The sequence below is a fragment of the Saimiri boliviensis genome, chromosome 13 (assembly GCF_048565385.1).
Source record: "Saimiri boliviensis isolate mSaiBol1 chromosome 13, mSaiBol1.pri, whole genome shotgun sequence".
Lineage (NCBI taxonomy): Eukaryota > Metazoa > Chordata > Mammalia > Primates > Cebidae > Saimiri > Saimiri boliviensis.
Window position 1 is genome coordinate 40,993,816 of NC_133461.1, and position 24,069 is coordinate 41,017,884.

Genomic DNA, 24,069 nt, shown 5'->3' on the forward strand with positions numbered 1-24,069 from the left:
ACTGGGCCTGGCTCTAAGCCTCCTGACCACACAAGCCCTTTCTCAGGAGCACTTTCGAGGGCCAGTTTGGGAAACGCTGATGTAAAGTGTTGTCTGTATAAGGAGATGCATTCAAAGTTCCTCAAAGGTGATTTCTGACCTCCTTTTGGGAACATGATCCCTGCCCATCTGGGACCTGCGCAGTTGGGCCTGGGAGCCGCCAGGTTCCGCATCTGGGCACAGGAGTGGACGCGTGGGAAGCGCTCTGCACGGAGGGCTCTGGCCTGACTTGCACTGACGGTCTTGTGACTTGTCACGGAGCTCTTGAGGGGATCACGGGGGACCTATCAGCTGGTGCGTGCTTAGTCCACGGCGCAGGGCGTGGAGGAGAGAGGTGCTGATGGCGCCCGGGCTCCCCGGAGCCTGGCGGGGCGGGCAGGGCCGGGAGTGGGGGCGGAGGGACCGCGAAGGCTCAGCCTCTGGGCCTCCCCCGACGGCCGGGCGCCCGCGCTGGCGAGGGGGGCGGCTGGGCCGGCGGTGGAGAAGTTTCTCGGCGGCGCCTCCCTCCCGGCCCCTCGCACTCGTCTCTCTCCCCAGGCCGGCACCCCGTGCCCTCGCGCTGCCAGGCCCCCTCCTGTCAGGGAGGACAGTGTCCAATAAACTCCTCCACCCGCAGGTGTGTCCGCCCTCTCCCGCCGAGGCGAGGGCTGAGGTGCCGGGGCCGGCCGGGGTGGGGGGCGGGCGCCTCTCTGAGCCCCGCCCGGCCGCGGGCCCCACGTGGGGGGCGGGCGCCCAGCGAGTGGCGCGGCCGGAGCCGAGGCGCAGGTGCGCTAGCCGGGACCCTGCCAGCGCCCGCCCCGGGAGGGGCCTCGCTAGCGCGCGCGGGGCTGGGCGGGTGCGGGCGCCGGGGCGGGGCCGGGTGCGGGGCCCGAGGGGAGGAGCCTCAGGCCCGCCCCGCCCCGCCCCCTGTCCCCCTCCCCTCCCCGCCGGCAGCGCCCCGGGCGGCCCCGTGGAAACCCAGGCCCTCGTCCCTCGTGTCTCGCCAGGCTTCGTGAGCTTCGACAACCCGGCCAGCGCGCAGACCGCCATCCAGGCCATGAACGGCTTCCAGATCGGCATGAAGAGGCTCAAGGTGCAGCTGAAGCGGCCCAAAGACGCCAATCGCCCGTACTGAGCGCCGGCGGGAGCGTCCCCCGGGGGAGACCAGGACTCGCACAGGTAACCGGGGGCGGCCGGGGCGCGGGGACGGGGGGTTGGGAGGGAACCAGACGGACCCGCCGCCTCCTCTGGCCTCGATGGGCCGGACCCTCACTGGTGCCTTGGACCCGCTGCGCCCGGCTCAGCCTGCTCCTTGCCCTGCGCCTCCCGCCAGGCGCAGAGCTGCAGTCAACCCGGCAGAAATGGGCCTGGCCATCTCCCTGGGGCAGGGCCAGCAGGGGAGAGAGGGTGAGGTGGGCCTGCGCCTCCAGGTCTACCCTGGCAGTCCTGTTGGCCAGAGGACCCTGGGGTGAACAAGTGGCAAGCTCAGGCCGAGAGAGGTTGGGGGCAGAACAGGCTTTACCCAGGAGAGCTGCGGCCGCCCATGGGGCCTGCTCCCAGACCCCCTGGCTCTCCCCTTCCCAGTTCTCCCAGGAGGGCTGGCAGCCTTTAGACACTTGACCCCTGCACCCCTTCCTTTCCCCATAGCTCAGTGAAGAGAGGAAGGACTGGATCTTTCAAAGGAAACTTTGAAAACTGAGGAGAGTGTTGGTACAGCACTGAGATCCCGGGCCCTGCCTGCCCCGCATGGGTCATGATGAGTGGTAGTTGTTACGTTTTCTGGTGGGCTGGGTCCTGCTTAGGAGCTGGAGACACAGCCGTGCCTCCTCCAGGTCAAAGTGCTTCCTGCAGAACCAATGGGGGGAGATATCCCAGGCCATCAAAAGTTAACCTTCAGTTTGGTTTCCTCCAGTGCTGTGGCTCCTGCAGCCTCGGCTTCTTCACAGAACAGAGGTTAAGGCTCCCTTTGGGCCCTTCCAGCTCAGCACCCTGCTGCCCTCTGACCACCCCCTCCCTGCCCACGGTCCTCCATTTATTCAGTAGTACTGTGTGCCAGCTACTGTGTTAGGTACTTGGGGTTCAGCAGTGAGCAAGATTGAGCAGCCAGAGACAGACAATAAACAATGGCATGTGATCAAAGAATATGATTTAGTGCGTCAGGATTTTTGGCTACAGTTAAACCCTATGGTCGGTGTAGACCTCATTGAGGAAGTGAATTGGAACACAGAAAGTGAGGGGAGCAGCCATGCCTTCCCTCTGAGGGAACAGTCAGGGTGGAGGCTTCGAGGTGGGGCTCCAGAGTGGGGTAGGAACAGCAGGAGGCCAGGTTTCTGGGAGAGTGAGGCGGGCCACCTGTTGTGTGGCCTTGGTCTCTTCTCTGAAATGGGAGATGGAGGGGGCGTTGGAGAGTTCCGAACACAAGAGTGATGGGTAACTTGCATTTCAATGGGGTCACCCTGGCTGCTCTGTTGATAATAGCTCGCAGGAGCCAAAGCATAGTTCTACTGCACTGACCATTCAGTCCAGGGCCACGGCAGTTGATGAGATGTGAAGGAATTCATTTCTAGATGTATTTTGAAAGAGGAGCCAATCATGAGTCCCAGGCTTTTGGCCCAAGTCACTGTAAGAACAGAGGGTTTGTGAGAAAGATCAGGCACATGAGAATTTCATGTTTAGGTTGAGTTTCAGAGTCCAGAGTTTGTGAGGGAGGTCTCCAGCTTCTTCAGTCTCCCCAAAAATCTTCTACCCAGTGCTGGGGTACAGAAGGGGGCCTTCTCTCTGGAGAAGTGTTTGTGCCTCCACTCTCTGCAAGCTGGGAAAAGTAAAACCAGCCTTTCTTGCCTCCTGGTTTCCCGTCCTTGCCCATTTCTGGCTTGTGTCCAGATGCAAACACACGTTTTTCAGAGTTGGGGCACTTTCTTGTGCCAGGCACTGGGCTCAGTGCTAGGGATGGAAGGATGAATGAGTCACCATCCCTGTCCCCAAGGAGCTTCTGGTTCTGTGCACACACAGACACCGGGAGGCAGCCTGCAGATGGGGACATTTCCATAGAAATGGAAGGATGGTTTCGTGAAACAGCTTTTTCTATATATAGAACACTTTTTCTTAAATCAGCATAGCTCTGCCATTAAGGTGTGACCTGGGTTAGGGTGCTTGTCGTCTTTGGGCTTCTGTTTTCTCATTAATAAAACTAAGGTGTTAGAGTCAACTAGGGGATTTGGGGGTAGGGGGATATGCATCAGGCAGGGTCATGCCCCAAGATTCCAAGGGCCTCCCCCACTCAAGGCAGCTTGTCTTAGCATCCTTGACTCAAGCCAGGGTAAAATCGCTAGGTTAGAGGAATTCCCAGATGAAGGGGTGAGAAGGCAGGTTGTTTAGGATCTAAAATCAGAAGTGCCCACAGGGTTGAACCAGTTGCAATTCAGAGTTGGGGTGGGGCTTGGGAAGAGTGGTTTAAAACACAGTGGGGTTCCAGCAAGGCAAGCAAAGAGCAGAAAGATGAGGACCCTAGACCTTCACACAGTGCTTACCATGCACCAAGCACTGCTCTGAGAGGTAACGACTAGGAGATGTAACTGCATAGCTACAACTACCTATCAGGTAGGTAGTATTAGTATTTCCATTTCACAGATGGGGCACAGAGAGATTAAGTAGCCTGCCCATAAGCTAGTGAATCACAGAGCCAAGCTTTGAAGCCAGGGAGCCTACTCCCCTTCAAGTGAAGAAAATGAGTAGCCACACCCTACCTTCACCCCAACCTATCACCCCAGAGTATCCTGAATATCCTGAGGGAGCATCAGGATACTCTGGGGTGAGCATTTTCTGGGGTCAGCCATCTAATCATCTCCTTTCTACTAAGCAGCCCTTTAAAAAACTATGATGTGACCTAACTCCTACAGTAAAGTTGACCTTTAATTTTCTTTGAGACAGCATTTTAACAAATGGTGCTGTCAGGCATCCCAGCCCAAGACTGTTGGGAGCTCCGTTAGAAAGAGGGTGCTAGGAAGAGATAGGGAGCTTCTCAGGGCAGCCTTGGGGACTGCAGTGAGAAGTGGCTGCTCCTGGACTGCCAGCGAGGGAGGCAAAGGCACAAAACAGCAGCTAAACACTGCCTGGTATCACAGGCCAGTAAAGGATATTCATCTGTGCCGAGGCCTAAGCTGCAGGCCCAGGTGCTCAGAATGGCAGGCAGCCTGAACAGGGGCTGAGGGACCAACCATAGCTGGGAACAAAGGAGGAGGTGGGGGGGCGGTGTCGGTAGTGTGGCTGCCCCCCCGGGGGGTGCCGGTTTTCCAAGGCCAAGTCAGAAGGGAGTGGGGCAGACCTGTGGGAGGAAGAGGGGCCCAGGCAGGGCAACGGTGGGGAGCGCAGCTGGGCTTTGGTTCCATGAAGTGAGGTCCTGGATCAGGATTGGAGTCAGTGGCTCTCCTTGCTGGCTGGTTTTCTGCTTCCCCACTGCCCTACCCCTCTGGCAGATTGGGTTTGTTGTCTTGTGCTAAGATGGTAGTTTCTCTAAGCAATCTTTGCCAGGAAACTAAAAGGAAGGAAGCAAAGGCAGGAAGAGTAGGCAAAAACATGCATGTGGCCAGGTCCACAGCCAGCAGGCAGAACCCACCCAGCCTTGCCCCGCCCAGCTCAGAGGTTGGCCTCTGAGCCCCTTGTTCTGCCAGCACTTACCGCAGTAAGTGCAAACTGGGCCCCAGCAGCAGGCCAGTTCAGACTCCTAGCACTGCAGTTCTATGGCTGGAGAGTGCACCAACCATCTTGTCCTGAATCCAGTGAGTCCTGTGACTCTGGCTCTGAGAATGCTTTTGGAAAGTATTGGGTCCAGGCTTTGCAGGCACAAGTGCTTTGGGTCTAACCTGTACAGGGCTGGACTGTGGCTTTGGACCTGGCCCTCCCTTGCTTGAGTCCAGCTGATTTTAGGGCCTGATATCTGATTTGGTTCAGTCTGGCCATAATTTCCTCACCCAGCATGGTGAGTTGGGCTTCACCATACTGGTCAGTGATCCCACTGCCACACCTAGGGCTGTGCTCTGTGAGCCCCACCCCGGGAGTGGCCAGGAAGGGATCACACTGCAGGCAGAAGAACAGCTCCTCCCTAATGAAGAGCATAGCCAACTGTGCCCCGTGGAGTTCTGGGACCTCCTCAGGGACTGAGTGTGAGGGTGTGTTGTGTGTCTAGGGAAGGCATCTCCAAACTACGGCCCCGCGGGCCGCATGCATCCCCCTGAGGCCATGTATCTGGTCCCCAGCCGCACTTCAGGAAGGGGCACCTCTTTCATTGGTGGTCAGTGAGAGGAGCACAGTATGTGGCAGCCCTCCAACAGTCTGAGGGACAGTGAACTGTTCCCCTGTGTAAAAAGTTTGGGGACGCCTGGTCTAGAGCTTCAAATGTGTGAGAGACGAGGGTGTGTGTGGGGATGTTCCCTAGACTGAGCTTTGGGGACAGGGGCTGTGTGCTATTCAGGTTTGTGTTGCAGTACCCAAGACAGTGCCTGGCCCTGACAAGTAGCCACACTCTCAAGCTAGGAGAGGAGCAGGCAGAGTAAGAAGGAGTGAATGCCCATGAGGGGCTTAGGGCTGGAATGGAGGGGAGAGAGGAGAGTCCCTGGGAGTCCCTGAATTGCACTTGTCGCATAGCCCCCATCTGATGGCAATACCCTCCTTAGTTCCTTAGGCCTCTTCTCCCATGCCAAGGGGACCTGCCCACTGGCTATCCTGGGTGGGACTAAGGGCTCCTTGGGGGGAGTTGGAAGTGGCATTTCATGACTTGGTGGGCATGGGACGAGCCCTGATCTGAGGGAGGGAGATCTAATGTTGGAAGAACAAAGAACCCAGCTCTGGTGGGCAGGCAGGCTGGGGTCTGCACAGGAGGAGTCTGGGGTGCTTCTGTGAAGGCTGAGCTGGAGGCTGGGCTTGGGCTCAGCAACTTGGCCCCTCATCCACAGTGACATTTTAAGATCCCAGACCTCCCTTCCTCCCTCCTTGAAGGAAAGCAGAAAGCTGACAGGGGAAGTCCATTGTGTGTAGAAGCCTGTGGACTGGAAAGCCCGCAGATCAGCCTGGCGCACAGGCTTTGCCCAGGCCTGAGTGCCACAGGGGAGCAGGGCCTATTGGCACAAGCTCAAGATCACCATGAGGAGGGGTGGAACTAGGGACCGCCGATCCCAGGTGCGGCAGAGGACTACTGGAAGCTGAACCATCTGTTGATTCCTGATAGGGAAGAGAACCTCATTCTCAAGCACTTAGGGCTCCACCGGGAAAGAAAGCTGAAGGTTGGGGTTTTGTGGTAGGCCAGGCTGGAAAGCTGTTCATGGAGGGGTGTGGGGTGAGGGGGTGGGAAAGGAGGATGGGGTGGTGAGCAAGGGAGCTCAGCAGAGCATGGGTGGGAGCAGCAGAGGCTAGAGGCAGGGCATCCTCCATCCTTCCATGTGGCCCTTGGATGGGTCAGCGCTGCAGAACCTTCGAAGGGCTTTGTGTGCCCAGATGCAGCCTCAGTTTGGCTACCCAGGCCACTTGGGAGCAAGGCAGAGTGTGAGCAAAGAAAGGGCGTAAGGCGATTGCAAGATGAACTCAGTAGTGCCAAGGCATGTTTCTAGAATTCCAACATTGATGAAATTTACCCTAAATCGCAAAATGAAGGTTCTGAGGAAAGTAACTTGAGGTGGAGCTGAAGCAGGGGAGGCCCGTAACCTCCATGGTGGGTGCCCTTGCAGCCTTCTGTAGGATAGTGGCCAGGGTGAGTCCACAGGTTGAGGGCTGAGTTGCTGCCAGCATGGGCGGTACTACAGCAGCAGAGCTTTTTGTAGATGGACACTGTGGACACAGCAGTCACCGTAGCAAGCCTTGACCTACCCAGCTGACCAGGGCCACCCTGACAGACATCCCCCGCTGGCCCACAGGCTGCAGTCACAGAAAGCTGAGTCGGGGTGGGGGGAGCACCACCCCTAGGGGAGAGAAAGAATCAGGGGTGATGAAAACCAGAGCGCTTGCTCCCCGAGATCGCTTGCCAGCCAAGGTGGTTTGAGGGGCTGTTTTATTTTTTTTCTGGCCCCCTTGACAAACCGCCCATGCCCCTCTCCCCAACGCATGATGGATGCCCTTAGTGGCCCTGTATGAGGTTCTGCTTCTGTTCACAGTGTATCATGTGTCTGCATAAACAACCGTGTGTGTATGTGTGTATGTGTGCGTGTGTGTGTGCGCGCGTGTGTGTTGATGTGCCCATGTTTGTCTGCCGGCTTCCTCCATCCTTTGAGTTCTTTTCAGTTCTCTTATGATTTGACTGCTGTTCTCTCATCCGAGCTTCTAGATTGATGCTGTGGTCTGGTGCTGTATAAATATATTTTCTTTTTAATTTTGTTTTAACTTCTTCCTTGCCCTCCTTCACCCGAATCCCAACCTTCCTTGCCCTCCCACACTCCCAACCCTACCTGCCCTGCCCCACCTCTTCCTTCCCCCACCCACACTCTCTTGTCCTCTCTCTCTCTCTCTCTCTCTCTCTCTCTCTACATATATAAATATATATATAAATCTTTTCTTCTTTTGTCATTCAATCAAATTCCAACAACCCAACCAGGGCCAGTCAAATCCACCACAGTCTCGCGCTGAGCTAGGAATAAAGTTCACGTAATCACATGAGAGTGGAGAAAAGTCCCCCATCCGTAAGTTCAAATCAACTCAAAGTTCACAGTGTGACATGATGGCGTCATGTAACAAGGCTAAGAATCGGTTGCATGACAATTGCCGTCAAGTTTCGTGGAGGTGCTGTGATTGGAGCGTTTTTCTTGGATGTTGTATCAGTTGATGATTGGCCAGTCATGATCACACGTGCATTTTCTTGACTTTTGTGCTGCCACAATCTTTTTTGCTGTGCTCATTTTCGTTTCGTTCTTGGTGCTTGCAGTGGTTTTACTTTCTGTTGTTTGGTTTTTCTTGTTCAGCGTTTTTTTATGCTTCTCTAGATGTCACATAGAGAAAAAAACAAAACAAAAGAATAAAAAATAGTCAAAATAAAGATGAATTCCTGAATTATCAAACATGGGATCATTTACCTGTGCAAACCATTATTTTTTTTCTTAAAAATAAGGAAAACATCTTAAAAATATCTATGCGTGGTTGATTTACTTGCACTTGAAAATATTGTGATTTTATTTTTTTCTAGAAATTTGGGGGCCTTTTTCAATTGACACTTTCCTAGGTCTGGTCTTTTTCCAGTTAGGCTATTTTCAATCTCACTTCAAAGGGAAAAATACAAAAACAAAAAAAACAAAAACAAAATATCTACAGTAACAGAATGATAAAAAAAAAATTCTAAACCAAAAAACTAGAGTACAAAGCCAGAGGCCTCTGCGAGAGAGCCCGGTAACAATTGTAAGGTTTGTATTGTAGCTACTTCTGCTAAATTAAATGTGGGGAGGGGAGGCTTGGGACTGGGGGCTTGGGGGGTTTTTTTGGTTGGTTTGGAAGAAACAGTACTAACAAAAGCAAAATGCACCTTTTTGTTTACAACTGAAAAAGGGTCCTTGACAAGTGTTTTTTAATTTTATTATTATTTTATTTGGTGTTGTAATTGTTTAGACTGCTGTGTACGGTTTGCTGTTTGTTGAATCAACAGTGTGAAAAACCTGCCAGCATGGATTGATATACGCATGACGTTGTCCCCTCAAGTGGGGGCTTTGCAGTTCTAACTTTCTTGATGTAACCAGTCACCCCCATGTATAAGTGGAAGCTGCTTGCTAGAATGGAGATGAGTCTCATTTGTTAATTCACAATGATTAAGCATTCGCCTTCTGATTCTAGTCAGATCATGATTTTTTTAAAGCAAAAAACACCAAAAAGCCACCATTCAAAACAAAATCAAGCACTGTCTGAGTTAATCTATTTAAGTTTCATAATTAAATCTCTTCTGACCTTTTTTAGATTTTCCCATTCACTCCCTTGAAGTTCTGAATTTCCTCTAAATTCCCTGGCATGTATGAGAAAAGTATTATGTGTGTGTATGTGTGTATATATTCATATACATACACACATATCCATGTATATCCACATATGTGCAGGTGAATATATTCTACACATATATCCAGATATACATATATATACACAGCCTCGCAAATAGTTACTGACCCCGGGAAAGAAGTGGTTGGCTGGAAGCTGGGCGAGGATTCTACAAAATTTGAGTCACGGATATGTCTTCCTTCTTTTCCTCGAGCTGGGAGGAGTGGGCTGGGCAGCTAGATTTTTCCTATCTTGTTTGCTAGGCTTCTGTATACATATTGTATCTGGGCTAGATCCCTCAGAGACAAGTTTAATTATGAATTCATATCCCAGAGTCCCAAATTCTCCCCTTAGATCTAGCTACCCCCAATCCAGAATGCTAAAGTAACCCAAATCAAGAACCTTCTTCCAACAACGAAACCTCAGCTACAACTATCACCACTAGACCTCCCAGTGGTTTCTACTCTGACTAGAAGAGTATATTTCTTTTTAATGTATCATGATCATGACTAATTCTCATACTGGTCTTTCTTCCTTCCCTCCCACCATGCCCTAGAGCTCCCATCCTAGCCCCTGAGGCAGGTTCCTATTGGTGTTTGGTTGTTTTTTGTGTTTTCCCTCTTGGCTTAATCAGCCCTGATTTTCTTCATTTTAGGGCAGGATGCTGAACGGGCTACATTAAAAAACAAACCTCTCTCTATATATATTTATAAATGAGAACTGTTGGATGACACCTTTGACATATCAGCCAATATCAATCAAGCTGAAGACTCCAGACACTGTCTGTGTGACTGTAACATTTCTTCAAGGAAAGTATAGCGTCTATGGAGTTCAGAGGGCACGTGTTTGGGGGAACAATATATATGACATAAAGAAGAAGAAGATGAAGAAAAATGAGAAAAAAAATCGCAAAAAAAGGCAACTTTAAAACAAAATATCACAAGACCAGACGGGGAGGCTGAAGGGCTGGGAACTGGGAGGAGACGCTGCTTACCGATCCCGGGGCTTTTCTAGCCCACGGGTGCCTGAGGCAGGCTGGGGCAAGCGGTGTGTGGGGCCTGGTCCCCAGGGGGCGGCTGGGAGGCCGCCACTGAGCATCTTTATCTGTCATTCCTTTAGCTATTTAGGGACCAAAGGACCAAACTTTTTATTGCAGATGTGTAGCTCTATGTCAAATAGAGGAGGAATGGAGGGACCCTCCTTCCTGCCTCATGGCTGTTCTTGAAACAGCTTAGAGCGATTCTATGAAAAATGTAATAAAATATTAAAAGAAAAAAAAAACAAAAGAAAAAAAAACAAAAAAAAAAAAAGGAAAAATAACGCTTCAGTGCTTTTAAAACAGCAAGATAATAGTTCTTTGATACTTTGAGAGGCGCTTTGATGACCCTCATCCAAGTCTATGACACTTTCCTATGGTTTTCTGTATTCTATGTCTGGATGGAGCTGTTAAGATGAACAAATTGGTGGATATTTGGGGAAAGCAACACAAATCTTAAAACTCATAAACCGTGAAGTGTGAGAAAACAAGGAGGGGAACAAACGGGACTTACCAGGCTTCAAGGTCATTGTTGTGAAAAGTCTGTAAATGCTTCTAACTCTTCCCCCTCTTAAAATCATCATAGTTGTACAGAATTTTAAAAAGGAAAAGTTTAAAATACCTATATAATAGAAGAAAAATTAGAGGAAAGCAAAAAATAAAAAAATAAAAATAAAAAAGGAAAAAAAAAAAAAACTATAGAAGTTAGCGTTACTGCTAAAATCCCAGATGTTGTAGGACTGTACTTTTGTAGAGTTTAGACTGAGCATCAATCCCTTCTCCCCGCGAGTGCTGTCGGATGCCGTGGTCCCCGAGGGCCAGGCCAGGCCGAACTCGCCCCAGACCTGCGGGCGCCTGGCTGCCGGTCGCCGGTGGAGGCCACACCATCGGCCGGGACCGGCCGCGTCGCCTGGGACGCCGCCGCCGCCGCCCTCGCCTCTCGCTTCCCTCCGGGAGCTGCGCGCGCTTCACTCACCTTCCGCTTCACTCGCCTTCCACGCTTGCTCCAGAGACTTTCCGGGCAAGGGAGAACTGGGAACTTTCATCTTAAAACAACTAGACAACACACACACACACAAAACCTTAAAAAAGAGAGAGAAAATAAACAATCTTTGAAGAATTTCTGAAACTGTTTACAAGGAATTTTGAAAAACAGGGATGTTTAAATGATGCCGGCTCTGTTTTTCTGTAAATAAATTTGCATATTTTGTAGGACTTTTAATTGTAATGATAGAGAAAAAAACAAGGAAAACTATTTAATGAAAGCACGATATTTATCTTTGGTAAATGACTTTAGAGCAGTTAAAGACATTGCTTAAAAAAACTCAGAATCAGAAAAAACACTGAATTATTTAAGAACACATATATTTTAAAGTATAACATATTTATTATAATTTATTTGCACCCTTGGGAAGATTGCTTTGGCATTCTGCCTCGACTCCTCATTGATGTCCAGCTCATCTGGAGGCCGGGGGGTTCTCAGACCCACCATTTTTTCCCTTTAGAAGAACAAATTTCCAGTTCCTCGAGGGCCTCCTGCCTTTCCTTTCTTTCTGTCAATTTTGTTGTTGTTTTTCATTTTCTTTTTTTCTCTTGACTCCTCCTTTTAGGATGTCCAGATGTAAAAAAAAAAAAAGAAAAAAAAAAAAGAAAAAGAAAAAAAAAAAGAAAACAGCTGCAGTTCAGTACAACTGCTCTTTTCACACTCAACTCCCTAAAACTCCTTGTAACCTTCTGTAACTATTGGATGACGCTTTCTCCAGCTTAGCCCTAAATAAAGCACAGTTTAAAAAAAAAAAGGTTTCTTCACTGGTCTGTGCCTCTCAGCCCCAAGGCTTGCCCACTGGAAGCAGCTTTGGTCCTCTTTATGGAATCTGTCTGCTACACAGGTCCTCTTTCTGAGCATCAGCATGTGAGGCTCTTTCTGGGACGTGATGGGAACAGTAAAAGGAGGTCCTCTCCACTCTAGGAAGGATCTCTCTGGACTGGTGTGTGTCTGAAAGTCCCTGTTGCAAATCCATTCTTCTGGGTCCCTGGCAGGGGTGGCTGCAGTGCCAAGCAGAACAGAAAGGAGGCCACCCAACATGAAGGCCGAGGGAGAGTTGGGTTGGGGGAAAGCTGTGTGACGCCTTGGGGAAGCAGGCAGTGGAGGGAAGAGGCTGCAATAAAGGAAGAAGGATGAGGCTGCAACTCCAAATTTGTCAGCAAGCCCCTTGCTCTTGGCCCTGCACCTCCTGCTGCTTTGGCAGTTTGCAGTCATGGAGGAAAGAGGATTCTGGGCGGTGCCCTCAGTCAGGGGCCTGTTGGGGGCAGGGGTGTACAAAAAAGAGAGAGAGCAGGCCCTCCCGGGGGTTTTTCCTGACATGCTGCCTGTCCTACACTTAGATACCAGCTGGAGAGAGGTGTCCAGACCCTGAATGTCAGGTGGGAGGGAAGAGCGTTCCCCGAGGAGGAAGGCCACCACGCAGGCCTTGGAGAGGAGCGCCGAGGCAGCTGCACGCCAGCCGCATGGCTTCGCCCAGTCCCGGCCTGGGACAGACCTGTCTCTTAGTCTTGGCTCTCCCACCTCCTCCCTTCCCCTGCCCTCAGCCCTGCAGTCTGGTCTAGGAACAGGCAGACTCTTTCCCAGGGCCTCCACCTCTTGCCACTGCTGAGACAGGAGAGCTGCCAGATGAGAGGCAGGGAAGGTGCCAGGCTTCAGATGCCTGGAGGAGAGAAGACAAGCCCCCAGAGACAAGGGTCCCTGACTGCCAGTCCGTCTGTGCCCTGCTGGGGAAGATGGGGAAAGGGCTTCCTTCACTACCTTTCTCCTCCGAAGGAGGGTATGGAGAGCAGAGCTCAGTGCCCCGGCTGCAGAGCAGTGCCTGGCCCCATGCTCCGTCCTGTCCTCCCAGCTCTCTTCTCAGGGCCGGGGGCCAACTCTGTGCTTCTGACACTAGCCTACGACGCTAGGCTGGAGAGACGCTCGTGTGTCAGCAAATAAGGGAAGGCCTCCAAGCCTTAACCTAAATGTGGACATGGTTCCAAGATAGAGGAACTGACGAGATCCCTAAACTAACCCCGCTTCGCTGCTCAACTGGGCTGCAAATCCTAGTGACAGCCTGCTCTGTCCATTCTAGGGAGCTGGACTTGGAAGAATTAGTGTCAAGGGGCTGGATGTCAGATTGGGTGTTATTCTGCCCTGAGAAGAATGGAAGGTGTTTTCTAAGAAATTCTCTGGGGAGTGGGGAGGTGTCTTTAGGTTTTGAGCCTCAGACTAGTCAACACGGTGATTTCTGTTGCATATTTGCAGCTGAAAGCCGGTGAATCTGCCAGAAGGGGACAGCCTCAACACCCAGCACCCGCTCTTGCCTCCTGGAGACCCCCAAGTGACCTCCCCAAACCTCTCTTGTTTGTGTCCGCCTCCCCACTGAGCACCCTGGTCTCTGGGACACAGCCCTCCCCTACCTCCACTGAAGGTGTTGTGGCTCTGGGCTGTAGCACCCTGGGAGCTGCCACCAGAGAGATGGGCTGTGAAGCAAGCCAGGCAATGTTGCCCTCTTCTGGGTGTGGCTGACTGAGAGGGCAGCTAAAAACACAGGAGCCAGATGTGATCATGCCGGTTCTATAAAAGAAACCTTCCATTTAAAAAACACGAATCAGGTGACTAACACACGCATAGCACCCTTAAGAGAGAATGCAATTTATTAACCACTGGGGGAAACAGATTCCTTGAAAACTCACTGGAAACTCTTAGATCACTTTGCACAATTATGGAGCGCAGGGATCCCTGCAACTCATCTGTCACTCCCTGGTTAGGAACTCCTGACTTGCAGTGTTAGTTAAAAGAACCCAAGACAAATTCTTGTTAATTTCTGCTTCTATTCAATGGCTTATATTCCTTTGTTATTATCCTATCTGCCATGTGTGGCTCCTTCATAGCTCCCCTATTTGTGAAAGACCTCTTGCTTATTATTAGAAACTTTTTATTTCAAACATAATCATCAAGGGTAGAGACACTTGTATAAGGAATCCCCATGAACTCACTACCTAGCTTCAGCATACAGCAACTCACATTTTGACAAAAGTCCCAGGTATCATGTCATTTCATAAATGCCTCCATTTCCCCTTAATATTTTCTGTGCTGCATTGATGTCTGCCAGCTGGCTCTGGCCTGTTGGGCAGCTGCAGCCTTGCCGTGGCAGCCCCTGGGGAACTTGGCCCTCACAGCGTCACCATGGCCTTATCCTGGGGTGGAACCGCTCCTGGTGGAAGCCCCAGGCCCCTCTCCAGCCTCTCCCCAGAGCATCTGCACCTGTTCCCAGCAGCACTTTCAAAGTCCTTCCAGTTCTTCCTTCACACCTGTGTAGTCACAGCTTGTCTTTCTTTTCTCTTTTCTTCTCTTCCATCTATCGTCCTTCCTCTGTGATGCTAATATGAAAAAGTTATGTTTATTGAGACATTTCATTTAATAGCTCCCCTCTCTCTCTCTGAATTTTTCTAAAGATCTGACCTTTTTCTTCTTCTGAGCAGGATTACACTCCATCCCTCACACTAAGCACTGGTAGAGAGAAACCCAAGACATAGCGGAGCTTCCCCACTCATACAAGCACTGCCAGGGCCTCCGTCCTCCAGGACTGCCCATGCCGAACTGGGCAAAGCTGCAGGTCCCATAGCACAGGGGCTTTGGGGCTAGTGTTTGAATTATAGCAGGTAAAACACAGAGGAACATTCTCCACCTTGCTTGCCCACTTGGTAAAGTGGATAAGGGACATATGGCAGTGAGCTTAGCAGGCCCAGCCCAAAGTGACAGCATCAGACTTGGCTGTGAATGCCATTTGACTATTTTCAAAGTGGAATCCACCCCCAAATAAAAATTATTAGCTACCATTGACATACTACGTCCAACAGACTAGTTAGTTCTGGCAGTTGGATATTCAGTCAATATTGGTTCATTCCTGCATTATTAAGTGAATAAAGAAGAGAGGAATGAACAAATTACAGAAAACTGAAGGCGTGTCCTAAAGAGGCAGGTGTTCTGGAAATGCCCTTTAAGTAATGATAGCACATAGAATAAGCATATAGTCAACACACCCTCCCATGCCCAGATGAATGCTTGCAAGTATAAGATTTTTTTTAACTTTCTAGTTTCCTGTCTCTACTGACCCTCCGTCTGTTTCTCTAAGCTGCCCTCCCTTCTCTCCTCAAGTTCTCCCTTCTTTGGTTACACTCCAGTCTCTGGCCCCCAACACTCCCAGGTGCCCTGGGACTTGCTAGTGACAGGGTGGAAGCCTGAAGGGCCAGCACCAGCTCCCCGGACCCCTTTATATCACCCTTTCTCTCTCTTCCTGCCAGCCTACCTGCCCACCTCTCCAGGGAACTCTGAGCGTCTCCATCTCTGCTTCCACCCTTTGTGGAGCTCTAACCAGGGCTTTCCACAACTAGGAGAGGGGATGGAGGGATTAGGATATCACAGTGAAAAAGGCATGGGCTTTGACGTCAGACCAGGATTCAAATGCCAGTTCTGTCTAACACCATCTGGGTCACTTTGGAAACATTACTTACCCTCTCTGAGCCTTAATTTCCTTATCTCTAAAATGGGGATAATACCACCCCCAAGAGTGTTGAGGAGTGATGGAGAGACAGCCTCTGTCAGCTCCATCCCGCCCCAGGGATGATCAGAGCGGTGGAGACTCAGAATGAACGGCTCAGGCTGCAGTCCTGTCCTCCTTCCCTTTTCTTAATTCCATCCTATTGACAATTCACCTCCCAGCAGAAGCAAACTTGAACTTGACACAGGACCACTTTTTTTTTTTTTTTTTTTTTTAAATTTGTGGGTGGACTTCATTTTTTTAGTGAAGTCCAGTCAGCCTATGCCACTCCCAGAAAATTCCTGTCACGCTGAGGTGCACACACCTCTGCCTCTGCTCTTTTCCAGGAACCCCAGTTAGCTGACACTCCTGTGCCCTGCTGCTCTCTTCGCCCTTTCCTTTCCCAAGAGCATTCCCAATGCCACTGTGGCTGCTGCCGGCTGCAGCTTTCCTCCTCCGGGCTCACATGGCCTCAGGCTGCATACTAATTTGGTCTTTGCATTTTAAAACATTTTATCTATTTTTTTTGAATAGTTAATGTATTCAAATATATTTCAAAATTCAAAACACAGGAAAAAGGAAACAATGAAGTTCTCCACACCCCTGAACCCAGTCTCCCATTTCTCTCCCTAGCAGTCCCCAGTGTTGCCAGTTCTTGTTCACCCTGCTCTTTAAGTGTGTGGGCATGGAGTGTATACGTGGAAGGAACTCAGCTGTCATCCTCATTTTCAGTGAGGAGACCCAGAGCCAGGCAGTGATGTGCCCAGGCTCCTTGCAGCTGCCCCATGTGGCTCCCAAGAGATGAGCCCGGCCGTGGGATGCTTAGGACCCACTGACTGAGCAGAGGCATCAGGACCGTCCAATCCCCCTCTCATCATTTGGGCATCACTCACTGAGGCACGGGTGTAGCTGTCATTTATGGAGCACTGCTCTGTGCTAGTCACTGCCTTAAGAACTGCCTAGTTATAATCTCATCGAATTCTCAACAATAATTATATGACATAGATGTTATTACCCTATTTCTCCAGATGCAAAAACTGAGGCTCAGAGAGGTGAAGTCCTCACCTAAATTACCTAGACTCTGCGTTCAAGTCCAGGCGTGTCTGCATGGCTGTGCCCTTGCTCTCTGCATCACATCTCCCTCAGTTAAAACTCTCCACACAGCCGTTCCCCTCCAGCCCTTCTCTCATGTCTCCCTGCTTTCTTTCTTCTGGTTTTCTTTCTCAACAATCCCAATTTTTTTTTTTTTTTGAAATGGAGTCTCACTCTCTAGCCCAGGCTGGAGTGCAGTGGCACAATCTTGGCTCACTGCAACCTCCGCCTCCCGGGTCCTGGTTCAAGCAATTCTCCCAAGTAGCTGGGATTATAGGCACAAGCCACCATTTTTAGTAGAGATGGGGTTTCACCATGTTGACCAGTCTGGTCTTGAACTCCTGACCTCATGATCCGCCCTCCTCTGCCTCCCAAAGTGCGGTGATTATAGGCGCAAGCCACCGTGCCCAGCCAACAATACCAGTTTTACCTTGAAGAAATGGCAGCATCTATATCGATTTAGGTACCAATCCTTTTCTTCCCTTCACTCCTTGATTTTCTTCTCTCCTTGATAGAGCTGGAGTTCCTAAAGGTGAGTGAGTAGCAACACAGTCAACATGTTAACTGGTATATAAGTCCCCCTCCCTGGCAGCACTTGCTGGTTATAGGGACAGACAGGAGCTTTTATTATTAACAAAGAGAGAAAATTAAATTGAAATAAATGCAATATTTATTAACATTTTATGGAGCTACCTGAAGTTCAAAAGCCTTTCGAGCTATGTCAGCCATGTCCCCCAGTACACGAACTCCAGAGAAAACTAAGCAAATGCTTAAGATCAGTGCAAACTGGGGGTGCTTGACTGGGTTTACATTGATCTTAAGAATTGGCTTATAAAAAAATTAAGCTTATGGACCAGGTGCAGTGGCTCACACCTGTAATCCCAACACATTGGAGGCCAAGGCGGGGGGATCATGAGGTCAGGAGATCGAGACCATCCTGGCCAACATGGAGAAACCCTATCTCTACTAAAATACAAAAAATTAGCCGGGCTTGGTGGCATGCACCTGAGTCTCAGGCACTCAGGAGGCTGAGGCAGGGGAATTGCTTGAACCCAGGAGGTGGAGGTTGCAATGAGCTGAGATTGCACGACTGTATTCTGGCCTGTTGACAGAGTGAGACTCCATCTCAGAAAAAAAAAAAAAAAGCTTATTGAAATAAAGTGGAAAATGTAGCCATTTGTGAAGGCCCCATACTTCACCAATTGAGGCATGAAGATGCCTCTTGTCTTCAAGGTCTCCAGCATGATTCATTGTTGCCATTGCCACTCTGTCCTTAGCTATTCCTGGGGCCCAGCTCAGGGGCCATGGGCATTGGGGTGGCAGGAAGTCCAGTGGGCCCAGGAGCTGTCAACCTTGTTTCCCTTCCATTCCCTGCTCTCCTCTTGGGGACCAAGGAGGGGCTTCAGAAGCAGGACAACTGTGGGTCATTTTCACCCTGCATGGGCAGGACGTGGGCTTCTACTAGGGAGATCCAACACAGGTACCCCAAGCTTCTCACTGCACCCCGTCCTATGCAGGGTCTCAGGTCCCATTTAGGCCTTTTTCTTTGGGTTAGACCTGGGCCTCATTAGTTCTGCTTTTAAAATGAAAACTACCTTGGCCTGGGGAGTAGTTTGTTCCCTAACCTGCTGAACCAATACTTATTGTGTACCTACTGAGCACAGCACTGCAGTAAGGACTAGAGGTGAAGAGATGAAGACAGCATACACTAGGCACCTCCAGGCCCAATGTGAGGTATGTTATGGGTATTATCTCTAATCCTGTAATTCTGCAAGGTGCTATCACCCTACCTTACAGATGAATCAACAGAGGCTTGGATAAGGTAGGTAACTTGCCCCAAACCACACTGCAAGAAACTAATGGAGCCAGGATTCAAAATCTGCTGCACCAATTCCCCCATGAGGTTGCCTGACAAGCAGAGGACAACTAACGGAACACTAGCGTGATGGAGCTGTGCTGGGGGCCAGGTGGGACACCTGGGAAAGTGGAGACATTTGGATCAGACTTTGTAGGGTGAGCCAGTGGTATGTGGACTCCATGGGAGGGTCATGGAGGAACAAAGGACCCCAGACCTTCTGAAGAACTGTAGGATGTGTTAGCTAGGCTGGGAATATGCTGGGGAAAAACACAAGGCCTTGTTTCAAAACAGTCTGCTTACTGATCATCTAGACCCTGTCCTGGCTACTTCAGGGCCACCATTCCAGTTACTCTTCCCAATAATCCTGGGCCCTAGTTTACAGATAAGCTTATATGCTGTATGAAAGTCACATGAACCCCAGAACTGGGATTTGAACCCAGGTCTGCCTGATGGCAGATGGCACACATCTACTCTTCTTATTACATTGGAAGAAGCTACCTATTCAAGGCAGATGCATAATGGCTCTTGCCTCAAAAGCCTCTTTGCTGACCGTGTTTCCAAGCCTCAAACAGAAACACACAGACTATTCACGGGATAGAAAAGTAGATAGAGTCAGGCCTGTCCTGGAAAGGCTCAGACCTCTCTGGCCTCAGATCCCTCCTCTGCAAAGTGAGCAGGCAGCCTGGGTTTCAGGGATGTGGCCCAACTTCAGCGCACCTGAAGCTCTCTGGCAAGTGCTGGGAAGGGCATTGGAGAAGAGAGAGGTCAGAGGACAGGCATGATTTTGAGTGCCCTCATCTTTGCTCTGGGCGCGAGAGTCCCCTGGAATGAGGGAGCTTGGCAGGGAGTTTTACCCTCCACTGTGTTCTGCTCTTGACTCTGGGCAGAAGACAGCTCCTGCCTTGCCATGAGTGCTGAGTGACCTTAAGAATCTCTGGGCTCAAGGCATCCCCTTGGAGAGTATTTTGTGTCTTCAGCATTGACTTCAATATCTGGCACGGAGTAGGTGCTCACCAGTGTTTGCTGAATGCATGAGAAGCGGTGGGGAGTGGGAGGGGGAGGCCTCCCACAGGCCTCTTCTGAAGCGTCCTGGGCCTGGCCCACTCCTGCTGGTCTCCTCTGTCCCATGTTGCCCCAACTCTGAACAGGAATCAGAAGAAAGCTTGGTGGATCAGGTCTTCCCAGTACTCTGAGAGCTCCTGGATTACAAGCAAGTTATCATGGGGCCCTTAACTATGGCATATGGACACAGATTCTCATGCCATTTCACACTTCTGACCACTCAAATTCTCCCTGTCCTTAAGTCCTACTCCAGGGTCGACCTCCTCGAGGGGGTCTCCCGGAAACTGAGCACCTGTTTTCTGACTTTCTAGTGCCCTGAGAGGGAACCACTTCCTGAGCTCTTGTTACCATGCTGTTGGGTGTTGCTCGGTTTGTAGCTCCTGCCCTAGCTAACAGCCCTGAGGATCAGAAGTGAATGGTCTCTGTTTCCAGTCTTTCTCCTTGAGCAGTGGGCTGGCCAAAGACAGTAGGCGGAGCACAGCAGAACCCTAAGGCTTTAAAGGCAATTTGCTGAACACCAAGGGGTGATAAAACGAGTGGGTAAAAAAAGGTAGATCAGAAACAATAGTTACATAGTTTCAAAGTATACCCCCATAAGATACTTATTACAAAGGGAAAGTTAGTAATTTTATTATACAAGGAGAAACCTGGCAGACACCGCCTTAACCAGGTGATCAAAGTTAGTGTCGTCTGGAATGTAACATGTAACAAACAAATAGCTACACATGGGCCTCCTGGTCAGATGTGCTGAGGAGACTCACTTATTCTTGCTGAGAATGCATAACCTGAATCTAATCATAAGGAAATAAGACAAACCCAAAATGTTCTGTGAAGTAAATGGCTCGTACTCATTTAAAAAAACAAGACAAGTAAATGCAACTTGTGATCTTGGGCCAGAAATTTTCCTTTCCTTGTTTTGTTTTGTTTTTTGTTGTTGTTGTTTTTGGTTACAAAGGATATTAGTTCAACAATTGGTAAATTTTAAATAAGATCAGGTACTGTGTCAGCATTAATTTTTCAATTTTGATACCAGCACTGTGGTTATTTAAGAGGCTGTCCTTGTTTTTAGGTAATATATGCTGAACTTTTTGGGAAAATAAGGGTATTAGGTCAGCAATTTACTCTCAAATGTTTCCAGAAAAAAGTAACAATACAGTGTTTATATGTGAGAGAGTGTATGATAAAGCAGACAAGTTAAATCGTAACCCTTGGGGAATATGAGTAAAGGGGATAAAGGAATTCTGTGTATTATTTCTAAAACTTCTCTGTAAGTCTGACTTCAAAGTAAAATGTATGAAAAAAATGTGGCTGGTTTGAACATTAGCTGGGTAAGCCTGGGGAGAGCAGGCAGCCATGTGAACTGGGCATTGCAAAACCAATTCTCACCCGCTTCTTCTGTCAGACAATGTGCTGGGTAACAGGAAAGGAGAAACTCCCGAACTATGGCCAGGGGAAACGTGTGCCTCAGCAGTCCCAGCAGCATGATCAGGCCACCATGGTTTCTCCTCCAGCCCATTAAGAAAGCACTAGCCATGGCTCAGAAACAAGTGGGGATGCCCTTCTCACCCCATCCCCAGGAGGAGCCTGACAGGCAAAACATGAAACAGTATCACTAGTTGTTCAGTTCTGAAGAAAGGGGCAGATTTGAAAATACTAGAGGTGGAACATGCAGACTGGTGTGGGGAGTGGGAAGAGGAAGGGCAATGAGCCACCCACAGGCACCCCCATGGAGGCAGATGGCTGTGTGGACCACAATTGAGGTCTCAACCCTGGAACAGCTCTCAGCTCTGCCTGCTGCTGACACTCCTCAAGGCTGAGACCTGGAGACCCAGGGTCATGGAGGCAGTGGTGTCTTGAGAAGCCAGGACCTTGTATGGGGGATGAAGTTCTAGGCTGATGGGAGAAACAGAGGTAAATGACATTCTGAAACCAGGGCAAGTGTGGCAGTGGGGTGCTCTGCTGGAGGCACTGCCTGAGGTGGTGATGTGGGGCAGGAGGCAGCGATGGTTGGGAGCTCACAGGCCCAGCTCTCCAGCTCTGCCTGGCTATCACAAATCCCCAACTCTCCATGCTTCAGAGGGGCCTACTGCCCCCTGCCGGCTTTCAGATAAGTTACAGACACCTGCTATGTATAAAGAGGTTTGCAGCTGTTTACCCAGCAGAGGTGCATGGGCATCCTTTCATCGGATCCCCACAGACACTATGCCAGGCAAGGCAGACAGGCATATATATGTTATCTATGTTTTCCAGACAGAAGCACGGACTAGTGAAGGGACTCGTGCAATGTCACACAGCAACAGAGCAAGAACAGAAACCTAAGCCTGTGATGGAAAACTAAGTAAACTTGCCAAGGATTGCCATCTATGTGGGTCTCATGGGCCTATGCAGGCACAAGCCTTCCTGCTCCTTTGAGTTTAAACACCAAGCCTAGCATTCACGGCTGTCCATGAGCTGACTACCCTGGGGTTCTTTTCTCTATGCCTTTGAACACAGTGCTCCTCTGCCTGGGAAAATTCTGATTGAAGACCCTGACCCAGAGGTTACTGTTCAGGGCTCTGTGACCACAGTGACCTCAGGGAACTCTAAGTGCAGCTCAACTTGACCTTCTGCCTCACTGCACTGTCCTCTGCTAGAAGTCTGGAACTATGTTGCTAAACTTTGGCTAGCACATAGTGGACAGTGAAAAAATGCTTCAGAATTCATTCAAGACCAGTGATTCTGAATTTTTTTGGATCACAGATCCCTTTGAGAATCTGATGGAAGCTGTGAATCTTCTGATCCAGGTGAGCTCTCAGGTGAAGAGTGAGGTGATGAGAGGGTGCTATATGTAGGGCAGCTCTGTGCCCAGACTGATGCTCCTGGCAGGGCTTTGATATCATGCAGAGAGACAGTTTCTCCTAATAGAGCCCCACTCCAACACCTGCCCCTGGACAGGACAGCGCAGAGGGCCACTAGGGTGCCCTATTTCTCTGCACAAAGGCTGTCCCTAAGCTCAGGTGGGAGATTGAGGGGATGCAACCCCTCAATGCCTGCTCCTCCCAGATGGCTAAGAAGCTCGTGGAGAGGCAGGGAAAAGCTCTGCTTGTGATCACTGCTCCCAAGTTCTTTCTTGCACTCATTGCTGCTCAACTGCTTTTTTTCCCTCCAACATAGTAAATCTCCTTCTACTATTCTCCAATGTGATGTAGTAAGCTATGTCATTTTGAGAAGAAATACATAATGGTGTATTAGAAGAACTGTGGATCTTCTCATTCATGCTTAGAAAAAAATTTATTACTATGTAAGAAAGTCTGAATAGCATGAATTTATTACAATGATTTAACATTTCCAGCACTTGAGTTAAAAATGCCCTTCCATAAATAACTGTCCCTGGAAAACATAGCAAATTTACACAGTTTACCATTTCCCAATGTTATATAAATCCAACAAGCTTAAATCACCTGCAGCTGAGAGGCGAACATGGGAAACCAGAGCTGAAAAGTTCATCCCATCCCAACTGACAGCAGTGAGGAGAGAGCAGTGAGGAGAGAGAGCAGTGAGCAGAGAGAGCAGTGAGGAGAGAGCAGTGAGGAGAGAGCAGTGAGGAGAGAGAGCAGTGAGCAGAGAGAGCAGTGAGGAGAGAGAGCAGTGAGCAGAGAGAGCAGTGAGGAGAGAGCAGTGAGGAGAGAGCAGTGAGGAGAGAGAGCAGTGAGCAGAGAGAGCAGTGAGGAGAGAGAGCAGTGAGCAGAGAGAGCAGTGAGGAGAGAGCAGTGAGGAGAGAGAGCAGTGAGCAGAGAGAGCAGTGAGGAGAGAGCAGTGAGGAGAGAGAGCAGTGAGCAGAGAGAGCAGTGAGGAGAGAGAGCAGTGAGGAGAGAGCAGTGAGGAGAGAGCAGTGAGGAGACAGAGCAGTGAGCAGAGAGAGCAGTGAGGAGAGAGCAGTGAGGAGAGAGAGGAGTGACCAGAGAGAGCAGTGAGGAGAGAGAGCAGTGAGCAGAGAGAGCAGTGAGGAGAGAGAGCAGTGAGCAGAGAGAGCAGTGAGGAGAGAGCAGTGAGGAGAGAGCAGTGAGGAGAGAGAGCAGTGAGCAGAGAGAGCAGTGAGGAGAGAGAGCAGTGAGCAGAGAGAGCAGTGAGGAGAGAGCAGTGAGGAGAGAGAGCAGTGAGCAGAGAGAGCAGTGAGGAGAGAGCAGTGAGGAGAGAGCAGTGAGGAGACAGAGCAGTGAGCAGAGAGAGCAGTGAGGAGAGAGCAGTGAGGAGAGAGAGGAGTGACCAGAGAGAGCAGTGAGGAGAGAGAGCAGTGAGCAGAGAGAGCAGTGAGGAGAGAGAGCAGTGAGCAGAGAGAGCAGTGAGGAGAGAGCAGTGAGGAGAGAGAGCAGTGAGCAGAGAGAGCAGTGAGGAGAGAGAGCAGTGAGCAGAGAGAGCAGTGAGGAGAGAGAGCAGTGAGCAGAGAGAGCAGTGAG

At 50.1% G+C, this 24,069-nt stretch overlaps 1 protein-coding gene across 50 annotated transcripts in view; it reads left to right on the forward strand.

The window, feature by feature from the left end:
• CELF4 (CUGBP Elav-like family member 4) overlaps nucleotides 1-11,850 on the forward strand; it is a 322,490-nt gene extending 310,640 nt beyond the window's left edge. For 36 of the 50 annotated variants that reach the window (XM_039463660.2, XM_074383554.1, XM_039463662.2 and 33 more), the window contains 2 exons: nucleotides 1,026-1,197; nucleotides 9,671-11,850. In XM_039463660.2, coding sequence (XP_039319594.1) covers nucleotides 1,026-1,153 — 128 coding nt within the window. In that variant the 3' untranslated portion in view covers nucleotides 1,154-1,197; nucleotides 9,671-11,850. Of the gene's footprint in view, nucleotides 1-576; nucleotides 656-1,025; nucleotides 1,198-7,597; nucleotides 7,683-9,670 lie in introns of all 50 variants that reach the window. The other 14 variants (XM_074383559.1, XM_039463648.2, XM_074383551.1 and 11 more) reach the window with 3 other exon arrangements.
• The last annotated feature ends 12,219 nt before the right edge of the window (nucleotides 11,851-24,069 follow it).